Source organism: Clarias gariepinus, chromosome 7 (genome assembly GCF_024256425.1).
Source record: "Clarias gariepinus isolate MV-2021 ecotype Netherlands chromosome 7, CGAR_prim_01v2, whole genome shotgun sequence".
NCBI classification, from domain to species: Eukaryota; Metazoa; Chordata; class Actinopteri; order Siluriformes; family Clariidae; genus Clarias; species Clarias gariepinus.
In genome coordinates, this window is record NC_071106.1 from 6,574,826 (window position 1) to 6,601,913 (window position 27,088).

The 27,088-nt window shown below is 40.6% G+C and overlaps 3 protein-coding genes across 3 annotated transcripts; all 3 read right to left on the minus strand.

The window, feature by feature from the left end:
* Window positions 1-144: 144 nt before the first annotated feature.
* On the minus strand, window positions 145-3,736 carry LOC128528170 (extracellular calcium-sensing receptor-like). The gene is made up of 6 exons (XM_053500924.1): window positions 3,504-3,736; window positions 2,911-3,211; window positions 2,013-2,798; window positions 1,685-1,909; window positions 1,243-1,366; window positions 145-1,046 (listed from the first exon to the last, which is right to left on the minus strand). The coding sequence occupies exons 1-6, from the start codon at window positions 3,734-3,736 to the stop codon at window positions 145-147; spliced, it is 2,571 nt and encodes an 856-aa protein (XP_053356899.1).
* Window positions 3,737-10,946: 7,210 nt separating this feature from the next.
* Window positions 10,947-14,395, minus strand: LOC128528098 (extracellular calcium-sensing receptor-like). Its single transcript, XM_053500851.1, has 6 exons — window positions 14,163-14,395; window positions 13,598-13,898; window positions 12,707-13,492; window positions 12,352-12,576; window positions 11,991-12,114; window positions 10,947-11,860 (listed from the first exon to the last, which is right to left on the minus strand). Exons 1-6 carry the CDS (start codon window positions 14,393-14,395, stop codon window positions 10,947-10,949), a joined length of 2,583 nt encoding a protein of 860 aa, XP_053356826.1.
* A 7,402-nt stretch (window positions 14,396-21,797) lies between these two features.
* LOC128528171 (extracellular calcium-sensing receptor-like) lies at window positions 21,798-26,019 on the minus strand. The gene is made up of 3 exons (XM_053500925.1): window positions 25,846-26,019; window positions 25,474-25,597; window positions 21,798-22,711 (listed from the first exon to the last, which is right to left on the minus strand). Exons 1-3 carry the CDS (start codon window positions 26,017-26,019, stop codon window positions 21,798-21,800), a joined length of 1,212 nt encoding a protein of 403 aa, XP_053356900.1.
* Between the last annotated feature and the right edge of the window lie 1,069 nt (window positions 26,020-27,088).

A 27,088-nucleotide genomic window follows, 5' to 3' on the forward strand; every position in this document is an offset into this window, starting at 1 on the left:
CTGTTTTTCCGTAACACTATGACACATTTCTATGCTATTTTATTGTCAATTGAAATAAAAATTTACACACAATCTTGCAAATAATAAGTCTTAATTTAGCAAGAGGTCTACAGAAATTTCATGGATTTCCGCATAAAACGCGTCTCAAACAGCCTTACCCATAAGGTGCTTCTTGGTATTTTGATCAGGCCGAAAAATGATTATAAAACATTTTGGGGCAAAAATACAAATAATCAAACCAAAACTTGAGGCTAAAATAGCAAATATTTCAACAGCTACAGTGAATTTTCCAGGAGAGCTGACATAAGCTGGAATAAATGTGATCCAAACTGCACAGAATATGAGCATGCTGAATGTGATAAATTTAGCTTCATTAAAATTATCAGGTAACTTCCGAGCTAGAAAAGCTAAAATAAAACACAAAAGTGCTAGAACCCCTATATATCCTAGTACAGCCCAGAACCCTAAACCTGAACCTAAGCCACACTCCAAAATAATTCTTTCTTTGTAATGTTTAAAATTTTTTAATGGGGTAGGTGGTGAATTTTTTAACCAAAGGACACAAACAAGAACCTGTATGAGAGTAAAAGAAATCACACTCAGTCTTTGCTGTGGAGGCCCAAACCATTTCATGACATTACTGCCTGGAAGTGTAGCCCTGAAGGCCATTAGCACCACTAATGTTTTTCCCAGGACACAGGAGATGCAGAGTACAAAGGTAATCCCAAAGGCTGTGTGGCGCAGCATACAGGACCACTCAGAAGGCCGTCCAATGAAAGTAAGTGAACAGAGAAAGCATAAAGTCAGGGAGAAGAGCAATAGAAAGCTAAGTTCAGAGTTGTTGGCCTTAACAATAGGCGAGGTCTTGTGCTTATAAAATACAACACTAACACACACAGCCATGAAGGCTCCCGCAATGGAAAATACTGTCAGGATGATGCCCAATGTTTCATCCCAGGACAAGAACTCAACAGGCTTTGGGTGGCAGCTGTCTTGCTTGGCATTGGGCCAGAACTCAGGAAGACAATGCACACAACCCAATGAATCTACAAGGTTTAAAGAGAAAAAAGGGTTTAGAAAACATTGCCTCTGCTATTAGTATTTATCACATAACAGGGATTCAATGAACTACAGTATAATGGACTAAAAGACACTAAAAAAATCCATACTTAAAGATAAGCACTTTTTGTAGCCTACTATTCCAAAATACAACATAAAAAAAGTTTCCTTAGGACACACAACCTGTCTGGTTACTGATCTCTCCTTCAGCACATGGTATACAGTCAAAACAGCAAACAGGCCTTTGCTTCTGTATCGCTTTCCTGGTTCCTGGAGGACAGCTCTCACTGCACACAGACACTGGAACCTAAGAAAAAAAGCAGAGGAGGCATCAAGTGCACATGTATAATTATTATTATTATTATTATTATTATAAAAAATATATATAATTATAATAATAATAATAATAATAATAATTATTATTATTAAAAATAGAGTGAAAAAAAATCTTCGGTTACAACCTCAATTAGATTATTCGGTATTTCAATCACTGAAAGATCAAATGTTTCATCGTTGCATGTTTTAGTGGCTTTCCTTACACAATATTGACAGAATGGAAAAAAGAAGAGAGAGAGAGAGAGAGAGAGAGAGAGAGTGGGCACCAGGAAAACACATCATACTGTACCTCTTTCTGTCCTCCAACCCAACTGATATTTTTGCTCATTCTAAACTCCTGTCCTCTTGGTCTGAGTGAGTCATACTGTCCCACTGTGATAAACTCCAAAGTGCCATCCTTCTTAAACTGCCAGTTTATGAGCTCATATAAAGCTGGAGGATCTCCATAAGAATCAAATGAGAGCTTAAATCCATTCCGTGTAGTGAAGTTAACTTTTTTGAGATGGTCAGTTATCTGCAAACCCCAAAACACACACACATACACAAACACACACATATGAAAGAGAGAGAGAGTGAGAGAGACAGAGATTAATTTATAACAAAACTTTGCTTTGTACCTGCCATGGTGAAAATTTTATATTTTTGTCACATTGTGTTTCATTACAAATGAGTCCGTGGATGGCGTAAGCTATGGCATACGTTGCTTTGTACACCATATTAGTGATTCGCAGCTGAGATGTATCTGTGTATGGGTTCTGAAGCGTGTGAATGTCTTCACTGCCATCACATTCTCGTTTGACCTTTGTGTTGTTAGTTCTTTCTTTGAGGTAACAGTTGAAAGACTTTTCCCAAAATTCTGTCAACAGGGGCGATTCTAATGCTTTAGCGGGGGTTAGATCTAAAAGAAACTCACGAAGGCCAGGAATAACAGAGCGGGGAACGGCAAACCCTATTGCACCGGCGCACATGTTATAGCGCAGAAAATCAGAATCTGTGATCCAAGTTTCACTTCCAATCCACTGAAGTGGAGGCAGTGGCTGCCGTGATAGCTCTTCTAAAAGAAGTCTTATATCACCTGATGCCATAAATGCTATTATTACTCGTGCTGTTGACATGCGAATGACATTCGCAACTCGTTCCAGTTTACTGTGTGGCTGTGTCCTGTAGTAAGCCTCAGAATATTCTACACATATCCCTTCCCCTTGTGCAGCCTTTAGAAAGGATGCCATTCCATAATTTCCATAGTCTGTGTCGCTACGCACTGCTCCTATCCATGTCCAACCAAAATGCTTGACCATTCTTGCCAGTGCAGCTGCTTGGTGTTGGTCACTTGGGATGGTCCTGAAGAAAGCAGGATACTGATGCTTATCACTTAGACATGAACAGGTTGAATAGTGACTCACCTGTAATTTAAGCCATGCAAGTGATAAGAAAAAGAGACACATTAGCTGAGTGGCAGTTGTAAATAATTTTGACACCATTCTTGGTAGACACATGTAGATTTATACATTTTACCAGTGGAATTCCAAAAAGACCAAGCACTCTGGCTATGCTGATTGACTGTGTGGAAGCGGAGTCTCCTATGACAGCTGTTACAGCAGCACTTGCTAATTTTGGACAGGAGTCAATGTAATTGAAATCTGGTTCCAAACCATTCGTATGCTGAAATGCAACTTTTATTGCCTTTGCCACTGTGGAGCATGAATCATGAATTTGATATCCTAATTTGATCCCAGGAAGTAAATCTGTTCTGTTGTTGATTTCTTGAATGGTGAACTCCATAGCACGGGCAAATCGCACTTCCCTGAAATCCATGCTGTTAGAAAACAGTGAAAGAGGTTTTTAAATAATAATAATAATAATAATAATAATAATAATTCAAGTCATTATTATAGTTTGTCCTTTGTGTAATAAAAATAAATACATAAATAGGGAAAATTATATAAGAAATAATGTAAAAAATAAATTACTAATTTCCAACTACTAATACCAAATTAAATGTAAAAACAGATAATAATAATAATAATAATAATAATAATAATAATAATAATAATAATAATAATGAACCTTTAACCCTTGCTCTCTTTGCTTTTGCCTTTCACACATACCCATAGCACTCTAGTTGTGATGGTAACTTGATGTAGGAAATTTGCTCTAATTGTGAGGAGTCGTGGATGGCAAAAACCCCTCCAAGCATGAAGTCCCCATTCATAAATATTTCAGCTAACTTAGGGTCTGTCCACAATCTGCAGCTAGTCAAGTCAGCTTCACATGCTGCATGGTTGAGTTTAGTAATCCAAATAGTTGATATAAAAAACATCAGATTAGTACGGCGCTGCATCATAGTATCTGTGGGGCCATGCACTCTGTGGGCAAGGGAAGCTTCCTCGCAGTGCTTTAAGTAGCTGTCTTGAACTGGAAAAATGGGTGTGCACTGGTCACAAGGGGCGTGGTTGTATTCAGTTTTTATAACAAAGAACAGTAAACCTTATACCACACAATAATAGCACAATAAAAATATTTTACATCTGACATTTATTATTCCTATAATGGATCATGAGATCATAAATCATATTCATTATCGTAAACCTTACTAGAAGAAATAAGGGAAAATTAATGAATGGTTTTTACATACTTATATACATTACATATTTAAATTCAAAATGATCAACTTTTCTTCTTTTCTGATTCACATAATTTATTAAAATGAAAATCACGTTTAATATAAAGGATTCCTTAATGCAGTCTGCATGTTAATAGACACTGCTCATTTTGCAGCTCCTTCACTATATTTGTTAGACATAGGAAGTTGGACATAATAGCTTTCTGGAGCCATGATGATAGAAGACCATAAAAGAAAATCTGACAAATAATAGTTTGTGTGGTTTGTGTATATCACAAATGTATGATCCCTTTAGCCATTATCAGTTTTTTTTTTAAGAATTGACCACGGTAATTTTTAGGGCTTGAGTTGGTGCTGGATTCTACGGATTTAGCTTGGCCTTGCTGAGAAATCATTTGAGTGGAGCTGCAATCTTTCTGAAGTCTTAAATTAAACTACTGCAGACGTTTCCTAAGAGTCCTAAGAAACAGCACCCTCCCTGGCTTGATGGTATACCGTAAGAAGGCTGAACTTTTTTCTTTCATATACAGCTTATGGTCCAAGAACGGACCTTCTTAACTTGGTTAGTGTATGAGGAAGATATGTGAACTAGATAAAAATATAATTATTTCTCTACTCTATCTCTTTCTCTCTCTCCCTCTCTCTCCCTCTCTTTTTATTTCAGATACACCCCAAAAACACACACACACACACACACACACACACACCAGTCAGTCATTATCACTGCATGACATTAAGGCAATAACATTTACTATCAAGCATACAGTATACCAGCAAACTGGCAACAGGTTCATGGTGACCAAGGACTTACCCATGCTCGCAGACACTGGTTCAATCCCACAGAAAAGTCAATGCACCATAAATAATTAAAAAAAATAAATGTGCAATATAAAACATGTGATGTCTTAATTCATATTAGCATATTATTACTGTATCATGGAAACTTAGGGCACAGGGCAGAATACACCCAGGGTGTCAATCCCTTACAGGGCACATACACACACACATACTCGCGCGCGCGAAAACACACACACACACACACACACATACACACACATACAGCAGTCAATTTGGGAACTCCAGTTAACCTCATCTTCATGTATTTGGACTGTGGGAGGAAACCAGAGTACCCAGATGAAACCAACCAAGCCCGGGGAGAAGATGCAAGCTCAAGTGAGGCCCGAGTGCTAACCAGTATGCCACTGTGTCACATTTGTTATCTAAAATAATATTTTTAATGCAAAGTTAAAATGAGTTGAGAGATTACATATCAGGTTGATGCTGGCTTCGTCATGGAAACTAATTGAAGACTCAGGCTTTGGTTTTCAGAAGATAACGACCTTTATTTATCATGCAATAACAGCCGGGGGAGACTGCAGTGTCACACTGATCTCTGAACGCTCTTCGTTTAAATACTCCATACAATGCAGCTGATTCAGTATACAGTGATGTCCCACAACAGCTGGGTTTCTTTAAATTCCCCCGGTCTATGTCTACCTAACCTTCCTGGGCAAGCACATTCCAGGAGGCCTTATATGGTCAGCTTTTGCACGTACATTCCCCATCCTATGTATAGCTTAAATTCCTAGGCAAGCACTTCTCAAATTTACTACAGAAAATGACTATTATATTCCGATGGGTACCTTTTGTTCATTAAAAGTAAGTAAAATTACATAAAACCAAATAGAAATTTCTCCCATAGCATCAATGATAAAAACAATGGCTGTGGAATTTCTTCTTGCAACTCACATGGGTAACTTTATCTAGCTACTAATTCACACATCTGGGAACATTCACATACTCCTAGGACCTTTCAAACACTCGCTCTATGTGAATACTTCTTGTTGCTCTAACCATCGAGCACAGTATCTATCTATCTATCTATCTATCTATCTATCTATCCATACATCTTTAGAAATGCTGCCTTCCACAATTGCCACAGATATTGATTAAATTTACATTGAAAGACAGGACATGATATAACAGCATTTATGACATCAGGTGACATGAAACTATCATAGTGTAGCGGGTTCATAGTAAATAAAATCTTAGTGCAAAGCAATATTTGTTTTTCTCTAAAATCCTTACTATTTTTTTGTGTAAAATTTCAGTCTTTTTTTATATAATTTTTTTAAAGCAAAATATGTTGTTGTTTTTTATTGACCATTTAGAGACTTTTATTTTGACAATTCTGGCTGTCTTGACGCCATTTTGACGTGAGTGCGTGCCTCCCGCCAGTTTGGGCTGCATATTCTGGTGAGAGGTAGATGCTTTTCAGAGCCCTCGGGTTTAAGAGCAAATAAAGTTTATAAAGTTTGGAAACATTGTTAATTCCTTCTTAATAGTGTGGCGGGGGCGGGGTTTCGCTTGGGAACCATCATGCTTTGCGGGATGGGGCTGTTATGTGTTCACCCTGTTGGGAAAAGGTGTTTGGGTTAGTGGTTTCGGCCAGGGGTGTGTGTGTGTGTTAGATGTGTGTGTTTTTAACCTTCTCATGTGTTATTGTGGTGAGATTGTGCTACAACATAATAAAATACTCCCAGCCATTTGCATTGGGCAGCAAATAAGCTCACTCGTCTCTCCACCATCCTTTACGGCGATAAAAACGCTACATTGGTGTCAGAAGTGGGATGGAGAGTTACGGGTAAGAGCGCACACCGGAGGACACCTGGAAGATTCAGGCAGGCCGCCAAGTAGCAGAACAATTAAGGAGGAGGAAAACCCTCCCTGACGGGGCCAGCGTCAGCAAAGGGCGGCGACCTGAGCAGGGTGGAGGCGTGGAGGTTCCGGCCCTGGACCTCGAGGGGAAGTCCTACGGTGACGCAGCGCAGGCACCGGAGCAAGCTACAGCACCGCGCGCCGTCAGCCAGCGAGGCGAACTGCGGCTGCCTTCCTACAACGGCGCCATTGAGCCCCACGCGTTCCTTGCTCAAGTGGAGCTAGCCGCCAAATTCGGGGGCTGGTCCCCGGCGGAAACAGCCGTCCGGGCGGCCCTCGAGCTGGAGGGCGCCGCGCTCTGCGCGCTGGAAGACCTCCGTGCTAATGAGCGGGAGGACTGGGCGAAGTTGCGGGAGGCGCTACACCTCCGGTTCAGCGCGGGTGACCGTAAGGAGGCCGCAGGCGAGGAGCTGGCGACCCGCGAGCGGCGCGCCTCCGAGCCACTAGGGGCGTTTGCCATGGACCTGCGATCTCTCGTGCGCCAGGGCTACCCGGATTTCGAACACGGCCAGCAGGAAGAGCTAGCTCGTCGCGCGTTCCTTCGGGGAATCTGGCCGTACCGGCTTCGCGAGCACCTTTGGTTAGCGGCACCGGCGACCCTGACCCGCGGCCGCTGGTTAGGTGAACCTAGCCGGGGACAGGGCTACCCGTCGCGGCTAGGCCTCGATTCAGCAACCTAGTTTCCGCGACGACGCCGAGGCCCGGGACCGCCAGACTACCGCTGCTATGTTCTCCGGCCGGAGGACGGCGTACCCCAGCAGCCGTTAAACTAGCTTCGGGGGGCGCCGAGGGGAACCCGCCTCCCGCAGCCATCTTTGTTTCCCCAACGGCTGGATTTAACTTCCGGTCGGGACGTGTCAGAAATCGCGCGGGGGTCTACGTGGACTGTGGCCTGGACAACGTTTTAGCTACGGGCGCTCGTAGACACTGGATCTACAGTTTCGCTGCTGCGCGGGGGATTGTTGAAGCGAGGAGAGCGCGGTTGTGTGCTGCCGAAACCGGCCGTGAACATTCGCACCGTGTCGGGGAGTTATTTGAGGATACGGGCCTGTCGCACAGTGCGAATACAAGTAGGTGCAATCATTCTTTCTCATCCATTCTTTGTGGCGGACATTGAGGATGATTGTATCTTGGGGTTAGACATTTTGGAAAGGTGGGGTGCGGTACTGAATCTCGCGGACGGGACTCTGCGTGGTAATTTCGGTTTAGCCAGGTTGCTAGTGCCCAAAGCGCAGCCGGACGGGTTAGTAGCACGCACCAGGGGGGCGGAACTTCCGGTGGACGCGCCATGTAAACATCCGGTAGCCGACCGAGCGAGAATAATGGCCGAGCTGATGCGGCGTAGCAGTGTGGGGCTAAATCAGATGCAGACCGACACCGTGAAGTCCCTTTTGCACGAGTTCGCGGATATTTTCGCAGTAGATGAGCGCGAGTGCTATTGTGGTGAGATTGTGCTACTACATAATAAAATACTCCCGGCCATTTGCATTGGGCAGCAAATAAGCTCACTCGTCTCTCCACCATCCTTTACGGCGATAAAAACGCTACATTGGTGTCAGAAGTGGGATGGAGAGTTATTTGGAGTGTCGCACAGTGCGAATACAAGTAGGTGCAATCATTCTTTCTCATCCATTCTTTGTGGCGGACATTGAGGATGATTGTATCTTGGGGTTAGACATTTTGGAAAGTGGGGTGCGGTACTGAATCTCGCGGTACTGAAAGGTGGGGTGCGGTACTGAATCTCGCGGACGGGACTCTGCGTGGTAATTTCGGTTTAGCCAGGGAGCACACGCGTGCGTTCACTCGGTTACGGGAAGCTCTGGTTACGTCGCCCGTTCTCGAATATCCTGATATAGCTCGTACGTTTATTCTCGACACGGACGCGAGTGATGTAGGGCTGGGGGCCGTCCTGTCCCAGGTTTCGGAGGGCAAAGAGCGTGTTGTCGCTTACTTCAGCCGCGCGTTGTCTGGGCCGAAGAAGAATTACTGCGTCACGCGGCGCGAGCTGCTAGCGGTCGTCGCGGGCCTTAAGCATTTTAGGCCGTATTTGTACGGGCAATCCTTCTTGCTGCAGACCGATCACGCTTCGCTGGTGTGGCTGCTCAGTTTTAAAGAGCCCGAGGGGCAGTTAGCGCGTTGGCTCGAGCGGTTGCAGGACTATAACTTTACCGTTCAGCACCGAGCGGGAAAATTGCATGCTAACGTCGATGCGTTATCCCGCCGGCCGTGCAGCAAAGAGCGTTCTCGACACTGCGAGCGGGTTGAAGAGCATGTAGGGGGTCACGACATCGAACACACCCCGACCCCCGTGAATCAGAACATTCTCCCTGCGCAGTCTTCCGAAGCCCCCGTCAGTAATCGGCCGTCCGAGCCGGCCTGTAGCCGAGTTACTGCGTCACCTAGCCCATCGCCTGTGGTCGCTTCGCCTGTGCCACAGATGGACTGCAATCAGCTAATGGTCGAGCAGGAGAAGGACCCGGCCCTGCAGCGGGTATAACGCGGGCCAGAGACCGGATTATGCCGCCGTTGCCCACCTGGGACCAGAAGAAAAAGCTCCACTCGCAGTTTAACCGACTAGCATTGCGGGGGGGTTTACTCTACCGCCAATGGGAACGGCCGCGTGGCGCTGGCGAATCTTTTTAGCTGCTGGTGCCGCGGACTTTGCGGGCATGTGTGCTGGGGATGGTTCATGGGCATACAGGTTCGGGACACTTCGGGGTAACCAAAACACTGCGGCGGTTGCGTGCTCGGTTCTACTGGCCGGGCTGTCATACTGATAGTGAACTTTTTGTTCACAGATGCGACGTCTGCACGGCAAAGAAGGGCCCTACCCAGCGCTCGCGAGCACCCTTGCAAGACTTCCGGGTGGGGGCGCCCATGGAACGTATGGGCGTGGACATTCTGGGGCCGTTTCCCATCTCTGATCGCGGGAATCGTTATGTGCTGGTGGCCATGGATTATTTCACCAAGTGGCCGGAGGCGTTTGCTGTTCCTGATCAGAGCGCTTCCATCACGGCTCGAGTGCTGGTGGATGAGGTGTTCAGCCGATTCGACAGCCCCCCTTCCCCCGCAAAAAGACTCCGGCGTTCCCAACGCCAGCGCCGCCCACCGTCACGCTTGCTAGACTGAGTGCGCCATGGTGACCGGGGACGGTCACAGCTCGGGTGGGGGCAGTGTGGCAGGGGCGGGGTTTCGCTTGGGAACCATCATGCTTTGCGGGATGGGGCTGTTATGTGTTCACCCTGTTGGGAAAATGGTGTTTGGGTTAGTGGTTTCGGCCAGGGGTGTGTGTGTGTGTGTTACATGTGTGTGTTTTTAGCCTTCTCATGTGTTATTGTTGTGAGATTGTGCTACAACATAATAAAGTACTCCCAGCCATTTGCATTGGGCAGCAAATAAGCTCACTCGTCTCTCCACCATCCTTTACGGCGATAAAAACGCTACAATAGTATTAAGACAATATGCAAAGTTTGGTGTGTGGATGTACATGTTGTATTATGTATTATGTGGGCTGTATGTGTGTATGTGTTAGCTGACTAAAAAATAAGAACCATATTAACATGTGTTGTATTATACAGGAGTGTGACTGTTGAGAAATGCCCATGGCCTTGTAATATCAACTGGTAGATGTTAACATACAGGTATTCCCTTTGTTTTTGTTATTGTTGGTTATTGTCTTTAATTTACTCGTCTTGTCCATTATCGTTTTGTATTGTATTTTAATATTGCCTTGTGTTGATAAATATTATATTTCATCCTTAAAAATATATTTTGTTTAATTGTTACACATAGCAGTTTGAGCTGCATATTCTGGTGAGAGGAGTGTGGCTGTTGAGAAATGCCCACGGTCTTGTAATATCAACTTATTGATATTAACACACATGTGGACAGAGTGCATCAATAAACCTGCTTTGGTGAACAGCAGTAGCAAGTGTCCTGTTTTTTTTTTTTTTACACAACTCGGGAGAGAGTGACAAACCGGTTACAATTGCAGTCCAACAATCAGAGATTACAGCCCTCTTTTTTTCACAACAGTTTTAGCTAGAATATTAAGCTTTGTATTTATGAAAGTAGGCACAATTCTATTCAATTTTATTTTTAAAATGAAATGAAAATCTTACAGACAGTGTTGCAAAAAAGTTTTATTTTAGCAAGAGGTATACAGCAGTTTCATGGATTTCCATCTCCATAAGTTTACTTTAAAAGGGTCTCAAATAGTCTTAGATGGAACTTTACCCATAAGGTGCTTCTTGGTATTTTGATCAGGCCGAAAAATGATTATAAAACATTTTGGGGCAAAAATACAAATAATCAAACCAAAACTTGAGGCTAAAATAGCAAATATTTCAACAGCTACAGTGAATTTTCCAGGAGAGCTGACATAAGCTGGAATAAATGTGATCCAAACTGCACAGAATATGAGCATGCTAAAAGTGATAAATTTGGCTTCGTTAAAATTATCAGGTAACTTCCGAGCTAGAAAAGCTAAAATAAAACACAAAAGTGCTAGAACTCCTATATATCCTAGTACAGCCCAGAATCCTAAACCTGAACCTAAGCCACACTCTAAGATAATTCTTTCTTTGTAATGTTTAAAATTTTTTAATGGGGTAGGTGGAGATATTTTTAACCAGAGAACGCAAACAAGAACCTGTATGAGAGTAAAAGAAATCACACTCAGTCTTTGCTGTGGAGGCCCAAACCATTTCATGACATTACTGCCTGGAAGTGTAGCCCTGAAGGCCATTAGCACCACTATTGTTTTTCCCAGAACACAGGAGATGCAGAGTACAAAGGTAATCCCAAAGGCTGTGTGGCGCAGCATACAGGACCACTCAGATGGCCGACCAATGAAAGTAAGTGAACAGAGGAAACATAAAGTCAGGGAGAAGAGCAATAGAAAGCTAAGTTCAGAATTATTAGCCCTAACAATAGGTGAGGTCCTGTGCTTATAAAATAGTACACTCACAGATAGAGCCATGAAGGCTCCAGCAGTGGAGAATACTGTCAGGATGATGCCTAATGTTTCATCCCAGGACAAGAACTCAACAGGCTTTGGGTGGCAGCTGTCTTGCTTGGCATTGGGCCAGAACTCAGGAAGACAATGCACACAACCCAATGAATCTACAAGGTTTATAGAGAAAGAAGGTTTTAAAAACATTGCCTCTGCTTCTAGTATTCATAACATAACAGAGACAATGAACTATAATATAAGGGACTAAAAAACAAGCAAAAATGTAATATATATACATACCTGTCTGGTTACTGATCTCTCCTTCAGCACATGGTATACAGTCAAAACAGCAAACAGGTCTTTGCTTCTGTAAAGCTTTCCTGGTTCCTGGAGGACAGCTCTCACTGCACACAGAAACTGGCACCTAAGGAAGACAGCAGAGGATGCATCAAATGTGAATGTATAATAATAATAATAATAATAATAATAATAAAATAGAATCTTTAGTTATAACTTCATTCAGATTAACCAGTATTTTACATTACATTCCTAACAGAAAAGTTTCGTGTTTTTGTGGCTTTGCTTACATGATATTGACACAATGGGAAAAAGGAAAGAAAGAAAGAGAGAAAGAGCAAGAAGAAAACTCATCATACTGCACCTCTTCCTGTCCACCAACCCAGCTGATATTTTTGCTTATTTTTAACTCCTGTCCTCTTGGTCTGAGTGAGTCATACTGCCCCACTGTGATAAACTCCAAAGTGCCATCCTTCTTAAACTGCCAGTTTATGAGCTCATATAAAGCTGGAGGATCTCCAAAAGAATCAAATGAGACCTTAAATCCATTTCTTGTAGTGAAATTTACTTTTTTGAGCTGGTCAATTATCTGCAAAGACCCAACACACACACGCAGATAGATAGATAGATAGATAGATGATAGATAGATAGATAGATAGATAGATAGATAGATAGATAGATAGATAGATAGATCTTTATAATGAAACTTTGCTTTGTACCTGCCATGGTGAAAATTGTATATTTTTGTCACACTGTGTTTCATTACAAATGAGTCCGTGGATGGCGTGAGCTATGGCATACGTTGCTTTGTAAACCATATTAGTGATTCGCAGCTGAGATGTATCTGTGTATGGGTTCTGAAGTGTGTGAATGTCTTCACTGCCATCACATTCTCGTTTGACCTTTGTGTTGTTAGTTCTCTCTTTAAGGTAACAGTTGAAAGACTTTTCCCAAAATTCTGTCAACAGGGGCGATTCTAATGCTTTAGCGGGGGTTAGATCTAAAAGAAATTTACGAAGGCCAGGAATAACAGACCGGGGAACGGCAAATCCTATTGCACCAGCGCACATGTTATAGCGCAGAAAATCAGAATCTGTGATCCAAGTTTCACTTCCAATCCACTGAAGTGGAGGCAGTGGCTGCCGTGATAGCTCTTCTAAAAGAAGTTTTACATCACCCAATGCCATAAATGCTATTATTACTCGTGCTGTTGATGCTCGAATGACATTTGCAACTCGTTCCAGTTTACTGTGTGGCTGTGTCCTGTAGTAAGCCTCAGAATATTCTACACATATCCCTTCCCCTTGTGCAGCCTTTAGAAAGGATGCCATTCCATAATTTCCATAGTCTGTGTCGCTACGCACTGCTCCTATCCATGTCCAACCAAAATGCTTGACCATTCTTGCCAGTGCAGCTGCTTGGTGTTGGTCACTTGGGATGGTCCTGAAGAAAGCAGGATACTGATGCTTATCACTTAGACATGAGCAGGTTGCATAGTGACTCACCTGGATTTAAAAACATGGAAGGGATAAGAAAAAGAAACTAAATAGCAATTGTAAATAGTTTTAGGCACCATGCTTTGTAGACACATGTAGTATAATAAATTTTACCAGTGGAATTCCAAAAAGACCAAGGACTCTGGCTATGCTGATTGATGGTGTGGAAGAGGAGTCTCCTATGACAGCTGTTACAGCAGCACTTGCCAAATTTGAACAGGAGTCAGTGTATTTGAAGTCGGGTTCCAAACCATTTGAAAGCTGAAATGCAACTTTTATTGCCATTGCCACAGTGGAGCATGTATCATGAATCTGATATCCTAATTTAATCCCGGGAAGTAAATCTGTTCTGTTGTTGATTTCTTGAATAGTGAACTCCATAGCACGGGCAAATCGCACTTCCCTGAAATCCATGCTTTTAGGAAAAAGTGAAGGAGCTTTAATAATAATAATAATAATAATAATATTACAAAGAATTATTATAGTTTATGTCCTTTGTGTAATAAAAATAATTTCATAAATAAGTAAAATATATTTAATGTAAGAAATAAATGACCGATTTCCTACTAATACCAAGTTACATATAAAAACAGGTAAACATAAACATAATAATTATTATAATAATAATAAAGAGATTTTTTAACCCCTTGCTCTCTTTGCTTTTGCCTTGCACACATACCCATAGCACTGTAACTGTGATGGTAACTTGGTATAGGAAATTTGTTCTAATTGTAAGGAGTCATGGATGGCAAAAACCCCTCCAAGCATGAAGTCCCCATTCATTAATAAATCAGTTAACTTAGAATCAGTCCACAACCTGCAGCCAACCAAGTCAGGTTTACATGTTACCGGATTAAGTATAGTAATCCACGTAGTTGACATAAAAAACATCAGATTAGAATTGGGCTGCATCATAGTATCTATGGGGCCCAGCACTCTGTGGGCAAGGGTAGATCTGCGCAGTGCTTTAAATAGCTGTCTTGAACTGTAAAAGTGGTTGTGAACTAGTCTCAAGGGGTGTGGTTGAATTCAATGTTTATAACAAGAACAGTAACTTTAATAGCACAGTGAGAATATTTTATATCTGACATTCATTATCCCTATGATGGATCATGAAAGCATAACTCACATTCATTATTATAAACCTCCTAAGAAGACATAATGGAAAATCAATTAATGGTTATTACATACATGAATTCATGTCATTGAATTTCTTTCCCTCTATTTTACAGAATTTATTAAAGTGAAAATCACGTTTGTTATACAGAATTCCTTAGTGCAGTCTGCATGTTAATAGACAGTGCTCTCATTTTGCAGCTCCATATTTGATAGACATAGGCAGTTGGACATAATAGCTTTCTAGAGCCATGGTGATAGAAGACCATAAAATAAAACCTGACAATAAATAGTTTTTCTGGGTGGTGTATAACACAAATGCATGTTCCTTTTAGCCATTATCACCTTTTTGTAAATGATTTGACCACAGTAATTCTTGAGTTGCTGCTGGATTCTACGGATGACCCTTGGCCTTGTCGAGGAATCATTTAAGTGGAGCAACAATCATGCTGGAGTCTTAAATAAAACTACTGCAGAGGTTTTTGACAATATTAATAAATGTAATTCGTAAAAAAAGATTAAACGATTTAATTGATATATCTGATATTACCCAAATTACATTAGATTACATTAGATTGAATTTTTGATGTCACTGTACATGTAGGTACAAAGCAATGAAATACAGCTAGCATCTAACCAGAGGTTCATTTTCACAGAGTATAATAATTTGCATATATAAACAGCATATAGGTAGGGAGATAAATACAAACAAATGAGCAAATGATTATAGGTGGTGCAATAAGGAAGGTATTGTATACAATGATAAAGAATTTGCGAAAAAAGGTTATGTACAATGGGTGCAATGATTTAGATGTATACAATAAAGAAGATATTGTATACTATAATAAATAAAGACTCTCTCTTGCTCTCGACGAAGGCGGTCGCATCTGCTCTCCCTCCCTTATCTTTCCCCGCTTGCTTCTCTTGTCTGTCTTGTGAATACTATTCAGAGACTCTCCTCGTCTTGCTCTTGAAAATAAAAAAGGAATATGGATTTGATCAACTGGTCTCTGAATGCAATTGACACGATCTTCTCGACGAGAAATGTGGGTTCTGGGGAACCTACTTGTCCTGCTGGGACGTTTGCTGCTGGATACACGATGGACAGTTGGGAGAAGTGGCGCATTGTGTGCCTGGCCGCACTGTCTCTGGAGGATGTTGAAGATATCTACCTATTCGGAACTCTGATAACTGGGATTCTGCTGATTGGATTAGGTGGAATACTTGGATATCGAAAAATCTTAAAAGCAGTCAGTCTCAACCCCAAGAGACTGGCTGGCTGGGAAATAGTGGTGACGAGAGCTGTCGGTAATCAGACTGTGGTTCTGGACCGCAAATTGGATAACATCTTGGAGAGACTAGCAGCTATGCAACATGTTTTGGACAGACCTGCAGACCAGTGATGGACACTAAATATCTGTGAAATTGGCAGATATTGTTCGAAACCTGGAAAATATGATTTTCTTTTTCGGCTGCCCCTTGTTTTTCTTCTAGCTACTGCATTCAAGGCCGTGGCTAAAGTCATAACAAACTCCCCGAAGACCAAGATAACGAGACGCTCTGGAATCCTAATCCCTCCCCCTTCAAGGACACCTGGCGCAGACTATTACGGGATGTTACAGGCTTATAAACTGAAATGCATGCACTCACACACACACATAACAGCTACAGATAGACACTCCACCTTCCCCATATCCAACGCCTTCGTGTGCTTATTCCCTTCAGTGTGGGCAGGCGGAATCGGGACCAGCGCTCTCTAGCTGCAGGGACTGGAGCTGTTTGCCTACACTGGACATTTCCTATCCCCTGTACCCTTATCGTTGCAATGTTTATGTCTTGTGATTACATTTTTTTTTTTTTTTTTTGTGCTTTGCTGAGGTATTTTTTGTACCCCTGATCTCACACTGCCCTTTTCGAAGGACAGTCTGGGAGGGGATTTTTTACCCTCGTTATCCTAATGTATCTTATTCCTTATTTTCTATGATGGCGCCCTAGTGGCTGACGTCGCGACTCTGTGGTCGCAAAATATTTTCGCTGCATATTGTACTTGTATGATTGTGCATGTGACAGAAAATAAATCCTTATCCTCCTTATCCTTATCCTTATCATTTGCATATGTTAACTGTACACATATGTAAACTGTAAACAGCAAGGTTTATATACAGAAAGGGTTATATACACTGAGTGCAATGAAGGAGAATATAAAGCATAATAAAATAATATGCACATGTAAATATACACAGAGAAGGGTAATGTATAAGGAGTGCAATAATTATAGATGAGGGAATATATTGTATACCATAGATATGATATTGCAGTTAAGAAGGTCAAATACATGTGTTAAACTTGTTATTGAGAGTGAAATGAGAGGTAATTTTATACAATATGTGCAGGAATTTTAAGCTGGTGACATGGTGCACCACCTCTTCATTGATATCGATGTGTTTCACCTTTTTCTACCTGAAGTCAACTATGAGCCTTCTGGTGTTGAGCAGAAGGTTTTGACAGCGCACCACACAGCTAGACGCCCATCTCCTCTCTATAAGCTGACTTATCATTGTACAGATGGTACTCAAGTACAATAATGCTTTTACCGCCGCGCCTCACAGCGGCAGCATTTGGGTTTGTGCATTTGCAGGCTTTTACCACTGAGTGGCGCTATATAACTATAGACTGACGCCTCAGGCCTTAGTTCATTCTCTCAAGGATTAATGAGCCGCAGGTTTTTTAGAGCTGCATACAGTAGCGGATAAAATCAAGTGCAACATTGTAATTAAATGAATTCATAATCACAGTACTAAAATTAGAGTACAAATTTAGAATTAAAATTAAATTGTATAAGGATCGAATTTAAGCAAACTAAATGTTAACACAGTGAGCCTTTAGATTTAATTATGCGTAATTAGAAAGGCTATGTAGGGTTTTGTACCACTACCGGCAAAACCTTATAAAATACAACTGAAACATTAAACGATTTTACAATCACAGTACTAAAATTACAGTACAAATTATACAATTATTAAATGTAGGCGTTTCTTATTTACATCGAATTTAAGCAAAGTAAATGTTAACACAAAAAGCCTTTTATCATGTGTAACACTCACGTAGCCAGAAAACTCTGGGTGTGCATCAGAAAAAGTGGGTGTGTTGTTGTCTTCATGCTGTGAACTGAGAGGTGTCAAAAGATCTTACATATTCATGAAAGGTCCTAAATTATTCAGTGAAACAGAGGCTTTGCTGAAAATGTTAGGTAACTTTACGTTTTAAGGTCTTTCTGAGTGTTATAATATAGTTGTAACATAGCAGATATACAAACCGAACATATGGTGCACACTGAATACTAAACCTAAACTGAACATGTGAATTAATAAACTGAGATGCGTGTTTCTTAGTTCCGCGCCCGCGAGCCATTGTTACCGTTTTTTAATCACTGGAATGGAAGGTTCAAGTGCAAGTTGGCTTTATTGTCACTTCAACCATATAGAGTTAGTACACAGTGAAACGAAACAATGTTCCTCCAGGACAAAGGTGCTACATGCAATATAAATTTACAACATAAGTTAATGGAAAAACTAAACTAGCTAACTAAGAGGCTTATTGACAGATTAACCTGACAACATAAATTAACAACATAAATTAACAAAAACTAACTAGCTAACTCAGAGAGGAAGACTATCTATTCATTTTTTTTTACAGACAACATAAAGTGCATGTGCAAATGTGCAAACAAGAGCAACAAAGTGACAGTGCGACTAACACAACATAACATAACTTAATACTCTGTGGTGTTAAGGTGATGAGTTGAGGTAGTGGAGAGACAGTGAATGTTCCTTAACTTAGCAGCAAGAATTAAGAAGTTAATGCAAAAATGAATCCAGTAATGCATATTGTGCAAAAGAGCATGGAAGCGATAAAAGGTTTCCTTATCATAACATGCCATGTATTGTTTTTAATCATTTTATACAAACCCCTAATTTTTTTATGCTATTGTACAAAATAAAAATAGAAATAGAATAATTTAAAAAAATTTTTCATCTAAAACATACAAAAGAAATCATTGTTTCAAGATTTGCATGTCTTCAGGAAGGCCTCAGATCCAAGAGGGTCTTAAAGTGGGGAGGGGTGCATTTTAGTTTCTCTGAATGTATAGGTGAGAACAGCTGATTCACACCTGGGGGGGGGGTGAATTATTTGCATTTGAATGTTGTCTGACATTGTAAAGCACACTCAGTAATACTAAAACAACAACAACCTAGAATAAATAGGGATAAGAGGCCCTGATTATACTGCATAAATATTATTTGGTACAACAAAATTCCTCAGCGCTCTCGAAAGCTTTATGTGTGTGGTTGAGGGCTGATTAGACTACGTAAGTAATTAAAGAGGAGGATAATAATCCCGGCTCAGCACCGAGCCCAGAACTCATTTACATTAAATTAACAAATATTGTAAGTGAGCAACAATTAATTTATTTTTATAGTCTTTATTTAGACTATAGAAATAATCTTGCATTTATTTTTAGGCGTGCCAGCTGCCACGTTTTATTTAGAAGTTTTCAATACAAATCTTATAAGGGGTAGCTCAGTGGTTAAGGCATTGGACTACGGTTCGGAAGATTCCAGGTTCAAACCCCACAACCACCAAGTTGCCACTGTTGGGCCCTTGAGCAAGGCCCTTAACCCTCAACTGCTCAGGTGTGTAATGATAAAAATGTAAGTCGCTCTGGATAAGAGCGTCTGCCAAATGCCCAAATGTAAATGTAAATGTTATAATGCCCACATGACATCAAACATTTCCCATCTTATTATTTTACCTATTTATTTTAACTATTTAAATCATAAACTATTTGTTTTACTATTTAAACTATTATTTCATTTACTTCAAACATTATATTTTTTTTATATATTATTGATAAAATGTGGACTGAAAAAAAAACAGTTGTCCTCAAAATTTTAACAGATTAGGACTCCGCTTTGCGTAAACATAAAAAAAGACATAAGGCATGTACATGGGCAATTTTTTTTTAAATAGACGCTATATTTAATAACCGATGGAAGTTTTGAGCTGTACACACATGCATTCTCGCCTAAACAATGCTTAAAACTACACTTTGTGAAAAAATACAAGTAACATTTCGAACGTTTTCGTTTTGCTGCCGTTTAGAGAAACCAGAAACAAAATAAACAGTTGTTGGTTCAAAATAACCCAACCAGGTGTTTACAAAAACTACCCTGTGTATTTTTTTGAGTTATTCTAATGTTCTATTCTAAAAGTCAATTTTTCCAGTTATTTCTATATTTAAAGTTTGATGTCTTTAAATGTAACATTTTTCTTAAATAATAACAATGAACCAATACAAACAGAGGCTATATAACAGTTTCTTCTTTGTACAAATAAAATTGTTAGCTAGTGAACTTAATTGTCTGTCTAAACAACATTTTACCATTTTCTTTAAAAACTCATTATTGTACAATGAATGTCAATAGATTTTTTATGTTTGTTGTATAAAGTACTCAGATGTGGAAATTACCATTACTGTAGTATTTCTTCGATACAACATACTTTTTTTATGACTTAAGCTTTAATTATATTTGAAACCTGCGTCACGAAATGAATGACATGAAAATGCGACTGATTTATGTTGGCTGCTGTTGTTTTGCTGCGGCTGTAAGCACGGAGTAATACGCATTCCCCTTGAACACCTACTGTATTTATTGAGTCCAATCACCATGGTTTCAACTCTCTTTGTAAGTCTTTCAACTTCTCAGCGTTCCATCACACATCACACAAGTTGGAATAGTATGTGTTAAGCTTATTTAATTTTTTGTTGTTGTTGTATTTGTATTATCAAAAATATTATTATCAGAAGATGCAATTTAACTAATATTTATCAGAAACAGTGATGTACCTCTTCTTTTGTGGTTTTTCATTTACGGGGGTGGGGGGGTGGGGGGGCGTTGCTAAAAAAAGCATCCTGGTTTAATAATCCTCACGGCCAATGTATGTGCGCCTGGTTTACGTTTCGTATTCAGTGTACATGGTTTGTATATTTGTTATAAAACTAAAAGACCTTTTATTTGGGGTAAAGAGACTGATCTGCTTAACTTTCTTTTAGCAGATCCTCTGTTTCAATGAATAATCCATGATTTTTAGTGAATATGTAAGACCTATTAACACCTGGATCAGGTGAGACCACACACACAACACTCTACACACTTAGATCAGCAGACCAAAAGAAGAGTAAACATCATTAGCACATCACTTCCCCCAAACAGTGCTGCAATGATCATTTACTTACACCTGAGTCGTTTTCATAAATCAATGATCAATAGCTTGTGATACATACATTTAAACAATTTATTCATACAGATGCACCATGTAGTTTTACATGGAAATTTACAGTGTTGTCACTGAACAATTACTTACAATATTTGTTGATTTAGTTTAAATTAGGTTAGGGCTCTGGGATGTTGAGCTGCCATTGCGATACTTTTCTTTAAGTTCCTTTGTAGTCTAATCAGCACTCAACAGCTCGTACAACGTTTTCCAGAGTGCACCGGTAGAAGTAGACTAATAATTATGAATGCATCTGGGAAAAACAGCAAGGAAACTGTCTCAGACTATTTTAATAATTTACTGATAAATTAGTGATTTCTTTTTTTTATTTGGCTGTAGTGATAGTCATGTCATCTTATTATCTCCCCAGTATTGGATGTGCCTACATTGGTGTTTCATATGAATTACATGATATGACATTTGTTTTCCATTAGTTAATGTAAAATCAGACATTTCACCTTTCTTATATTTTTCACATCTGTGAAGCAAGTATACATTTTTTAACCTGCTCAAGTTCACCGAAACCAATACAGAATAGCGCACCATGTTTGTTTGCATTATTTTACAAAATCACAACTTGTTGGCATCATTGTAAATGCACTTAAATAAAAGTAGAGTCTTATAACACTTATGTAGCTTATATAGTTTTATTATATAGTTTTTGCATTAATCTGAAAATAAATGTGGTACACCCACTTTTTCTGATGCACAACCAGAGTGTTACATATAATAATATCTAAGGGCTCACTGTGTTAACATTTACTTTGCTTAAATTTGATGCAAATAAATAACGCCTGAGGTAAAACCACAATTCTGAGTTGAGTACCATCTGAATCTTTATATTATGTTTACTATTCATGTGTCAGTGATTTTTCAAATGTGTCTTACCCATAAGTTGTTTCTTGGTATTCTGATCTGGCCTAAAAAAAATTATGAAACATTTTGGAGCAAAAATACAAAAAAACAAACCAAAGCTTGAAGCCAGAATCGCAAATATTTCAACAGCTACAGTGAATTTTCCAGGAGAGCTGACATAAGCAGGAATAAAGGTAATCCAAACAGCACAAAATATAAGCATGCTGAAAGTGATATATTTGGCTTCATTAAAATGGTCAGGCAATTTCCGTGCCAGAAAAGCCAAAATAAAGCACATATGTGCAAGGAATCCTATATATCCAAGCACAGACCAGAATCCTAGAGCTGAACCTAAGCCACATTCTAGGATTATTTTTTCCTTGTAATGCTTCAGATTTTTCAAAGGGAAAGGAGGTGATGTTTTTAACCAAAGCACACAAATAAGAACTTGTATGAAGGTAAAAGTAATTACACTGAGTCTTTGCTGTGGAGGCCCAAACCATTTCATTACATTATTACCTGGAAGTGTAGCCCTAAATGCCATTAACACCACTATAGTTTTTCCCAGAACACAAGAGATGCAGAGGACAAAAGTGATTCCAAAGGCAGTGTGGCGCAGTACACAGGACCACTCAGAGGGTTGACCAATAAAAGTCAATGAACAAAGAAAACACAAAGTCAGAGAAAAGAGCAGTAGAAAGCTCAGTTCTGAATTGTTGGCCTTAACAATAGGAGAGGTCCTGTGCTTGTAAAAAACAGCACCTACACACACAGCCATGAAGGCACCCGTGATAGAGAATACTGTCAGAATGATGCCCAAATTTTCATCCCAGGAGAGATATTCAACAGGTTTGGGGAGGCAGTTGTCTTGTTTGGCATTAGGCCAAAACTCACGAGGGCACATCAAACAATCCAAGGAGTCTAGAAAAATTGAGAAAAGTAAAAGGTCAGAACAGTGCAACCATAATGGGGCTCTACCTTATTAAGTACATTTCAACAAAACATTTCAAATATGTTGTATTCCTAATTTAAACTTCACTTTCTAGCCTTATGACAACATCGTGTTTTAAGTAAGTTTTATTTACATAACTACACACAGTTATATCCATCTATCCTTCCATCCATCTTTAAATGCTTAACTAAAAACGGGTCTTAGGGGTAGCAGTTCCAGCAGGGAATCCCAAACTTTTCTTTCCCCAGCCACCTCAGCTGACTCTGAATGGGGCTAGTGTGGAGCTATAATCTCTACCTGTTGGGCATGCCAGGAACACCTTGGTGTTATGGTGACATCCTTACCAGGTGCCCAAACCACCTCAACTGACTCAACTAATTTCCACGCAATGATTAACATTGACCATCCCCATTTCAGGAATAATTTGAGGTGCTGGACGGTTTTCCAGAAGGCCTTCCCTGCCACCTGACCCAACTCACCACCAGATGATGATCAGTTGACAGCTCTTCCTCTCTCTTTACCCAAGTGTCCAAAACATATGGCCTCAGGTCAGATGAGACGATCAAGAAATGAATCAATAACCTTCGGCCTGGACCAAGTACACTTATGAGCATGAGCATGGTATTCAATATGGACAATTTTTGACTAGCACAAAAATCCAGCAACAAAAAACCCCGCTTGGGTTTAGACCAGGGAGAACACTTTTCCCAATCACACCCCTCCAATTATTTTGTCATTGCCCACATGTGCGTTAAAGTCCTTCACCAGGACTATGGAATTCCCTACTGGGGGCTACATTGGACTCCATTTAACCTCTCCAAGGAGGCTGAATACTCTTAACTGCTGTTCAGTTCATAGGCACAAATAATAGTCAACAGAGTCCCCTCCCGCCTTTATGTACCCGCTACCCCCACCCTGTGGCATAGAGAGGTGACCCTCTCATCCTTTGAGTAAACTACAACACTATGGCACTCAGCCAAGGACTCGTAAGAGTCTCTTGCACCCTCCTAGCATCTCACAGCCTTTACAACTATGGAGAATAACAAAGTCTAACCTCTATTCAGAAGAATGGATCCAGAGCTGATGCTGTGTATGGAGGTAAGCTCCACCAGATCTAAATGATAAGCCTTCACCTTCAGCACAAATCCCTCTGTGTCCCCAGACCCAGCCTCAGCTTTCCAGGTCTTGTCCGTCAAGGCCCTTGGCCTTAACTGTAACCCAATAGCAACACAACTGACCACAAGGGTTCCTTTTTTCAGGTGGTAGGTCCTACCACCTGAGATGGTGAAGGGGAAGAGTGGGTATCAACAATACTTTTATAGGGAGTGCCTGGCTGGGCCTGCAGCACACGCAGGCTGCCAGGCAATCACTGACAGGCCATCTGTCCAGGCCTGGCTCCAGACGTGGGGACAAGGCCCTCTCTGGGCAGGGTTACCCTTCTCCCTCTCTTTTTTTTCATAGGGTCTATTACGAACTATTCTTAATCTGGCCCCTTGCCTGGGACCAGTTTGCCTTTGGAGACCCTACCAGGAACACATGGCTCCAGAAAACACAGATCACAGGCTCATAGGGGCACAGAAACCTATCCACCATGATAAAGTCATAGATCCTGGAAAGTTGCTTCAATGCATTTAGGGGTGTGGTCCTGGTCAAGACAATTTCCTGAAATCCAAACTGAATGTCAAAATGGGTAAGAAAGGTGATTTAAGCAATTTTGAGCGTGGCATGGTTGTTGGTGCCAGACGGGCCGGTCTGAGTATTTCACAATCTGCTCAGTTACTGGGATTTTCACGCACAACCATTTCTAGGGTTTAAAAAGTTTAAAAACATCCAGTATGCGGCAGCCCTGTGGGCGAAAATGCCTTGTTGATGCTAGAGGTCAGAGGAGAATGGGCCGACTGATTCAAGCTGATAGAAGAGCAACTTTGACTGAAATAACCACTCATTACAACCGAGGTATGCAGCAAAGCATTTGTAAAGCCACAACATGCACAACCTTGAGGCGGATGGGCTACAACAGCTTAAAGACCCCATCAGGTACCACTCATCTCCACTACAAATAGGAAAAAGAGGCTACAATTTGCACAAGCTCACCAAAATTGGACAGTTGAAGACTGGAAAAATGTTGCCTGGTTGAGTCTCGATTTCTGTTAAGACATTCAAATGGTAGAGTCAAAATTTGGCGTAAACAGAATGAGAACATGGATCCATCATGGATTGTTACCACTGTGCAGGCTGCTGCTGGTGGTGTAATGGTGTGGGGGATGATTTCTTGGCACACTTTCGGCCCCTTAGTGGCAATTGGGCATCGTTTAAATGCCACAGACTACCTGAGCATTGTTTCTGACCATGTCCATTCCTTTATGACCACCATGTATCCATCCTCTGATGGCTACTTCTAGCAGGATAATGCACCATGTTACAAAGCTCGAATCATTTCAAATTGGCTTCTTAAACATGACAATGAGTTCACTATACTAAAATGGCCCCCACAGTCACAAGATCTCAACCCAATAGAGCATCTTTGGGATGTGGAGGGAGCTCTGGATGTGCATCCCCCAAATCTCCATCAACTGCAAGATGCTATCCTATCAATATGGGCCAACATTTCTAAAGAATGCTTTCATATGAATTATACTTTATATGAATTATTTATATTTGAGCAGGTAGATAATCAAAATAATCAAAGTAATAACTAATGCAAATGTATTAGTATGTATGGATATACAACCTGTTTTGTTACTAATCTCTCCTTCAGCACATGGTATGCAATCAAAACAGCAGACAGGCCTTCTCTTCTGCACAGCCTTTCTAGTGCCTGGAGGACAGCTCTCACTGCACACAGACACTGGTACCTAAATGTACAGTACATATACAAAAGTAAATTTCTACTTTCATCTGTCATACATGCAGATTGACATCCTGTATTTTAATTTATTCCATATTTTTACACTTTATGTACACAGAAACATGAATTAGTGGACTAAATGTGTAGAAAACATTGGAAATTGTCCTGGCTCCCTGTTCAGACACTCAGAATTTGAGAAGTCCTGCTTTATAGGATATCAGGGCTGTTTTGCAATACCTCAGTTTCTCCTCCAACCCAGATTATATTTTTGCTTATTTTAAATTCCTGTCCTCTTGTTCTGGATGAGTCATATTGGCCCACTGTGACAAAATCCAAGGCACCATTGTTTTTAAACTGCCAGTTTATGAGTTCATAGACAGCTGGAGGGTCTCCATTAGAGTCAAATGAGACATGAAAACCATTATTCATAGTAAAGTTTACTAATTTTAGTTGATTGAGTGTCTGTAGATATAAAAGATTGAAATATTAAAAAAATAGTGATTAAGGATACGTAATAAGGATAAATAATACAAGTAAATGTACTTTTCAACTTCTGTTCATGGCATGTATATTATATAGTAAGTATACTTTATATGCAAGTAAGACACTAACTTTTAAGCTTATTTTATTAAGTAGTTTAGCTCGAGATATTGCCTGATACATTAACCCAAATACTTTTAATAAAGCTACTTTATACCTGCCATGGTGAAAATTTAATGGTTTTATTACATTGGGTGCCATTACAAATCAGACCATGAATGGCATGTGCTATAGCATATGTTGCTTTGTACACCATGTTAGTTATGCGCAACTGAGATGTATCTAAATATGGATTCTGTATTGTATGAATGTCCTCACTGCCATCACATTCCCGCACTGCTTCTGATACATCTGTTCGACCTTTCAAATGACAGTTGAATGAGCTCTCCCAAAGTTCTGTTAACAGGGGTGATTCCAATGCTTTGTTCGGAGTGAGCTCTAGAAGAAACTCACGAAGGCCTGAAATAACTGATCGAGGAACACCAAACCCTATTGCAGCAGCACACATGTTATATTGCAAAATATCAGAATCTGTGATCCATGCTTCACTTCCAATCCACTGAAGTGGAGGTGGTGGGTGTCGTGCAAGTTCTTCTAAGAGAAATCTCATATCCCCTTTGTGCATAAATGCAAGTATAACCCGCGCTGTTGATCTGCGAATAACATTTGCCACTCGCTCCAGTTTACTGCGTGGCTGTGTCCGGTAGTAAGCCTCTGAGTATTCTACACAAATCCCCTCTGCTTGTGCAGCCTTAAGAAATGATGCTATTGCAGAATTTCCATAATCTGAGTCACTATGAATTGCTCCAATCCATGTCCAGCCAAAATGCTTGACCATTCTTGCCAGTGCAGCTGCCTGGTGTTGGTCACCCGGTATGGTCCTGAAGAAAGCAGGATACTGATTCTTATCACTTAAACATGAACAGGTTGAAGAGTGACTCACCTAAAATTGCAACCG

Bases quoted from the DNA above. Each gene is read 5' to 3' on its own strand.
- LOC128528170 (XM_053500924.1), bottom strand. From the start codon at position 3,736: ATGCAGCGCCGTACTAATCTGATGTTTTTTATATCAACTATTTGGATT. The intron at 3,212-3,503 runs GTATGTGTGAAA...GTTTTCTAACAG, and splicing joins TCACAACTAGAGTGCTATGG to CATGGATTTCAGGGAAGTGC. The intron at 2,799-2,910 runs GTAAAATGTATA...CTTAAATTACAG, and splicing joins GTCTTTTTGGAATTCCACTG to GTGAGTCACTATTCAACCTG.
- LOC128528098 (XM_053500851.1), bottom strand. From the start codon at position 14,395: ATGCAGCCCAATTCTAATCTGATGTTTTTTATGTCAACTACGTGGATT. The intron at 13,899-14,162 runs GTATGTGTGCAA...TTTTCCTAAAAG, and splicing joins TCACAGTTACAGTGCTATGG to CATGGATTTCAGGGAAGTGC. The intron at 13,493-13,597 runs GTAAAATTTATT...TTTTAAATCCAG, and splicing joins GTCTTTTTGGAATTCCACTG to GTGAGTCACTATGCAACCTG.
- LOC128528171 (XM_053500925.1), bottom strand. From the start codon at position 26,019: ATGAATAATGGTTTTCATGTCTCATTTGACTCTAATGGAGACCCTCCA. The intron at 25,598-25,845 runs GTTGGAGGAGAA...CTGTACATTTAG, and splicing joins TAAGCAAAAATATAATCTGG to GTACCAGTGTCTGTGTGCAG. The intron at 22,712-25,473 runs GTTGTATATCCA...CAATTTTTCTAG, and splicing joins AGAGATTAGTAACAAAACAG to ACTCCTTGGATTGTTTGATG.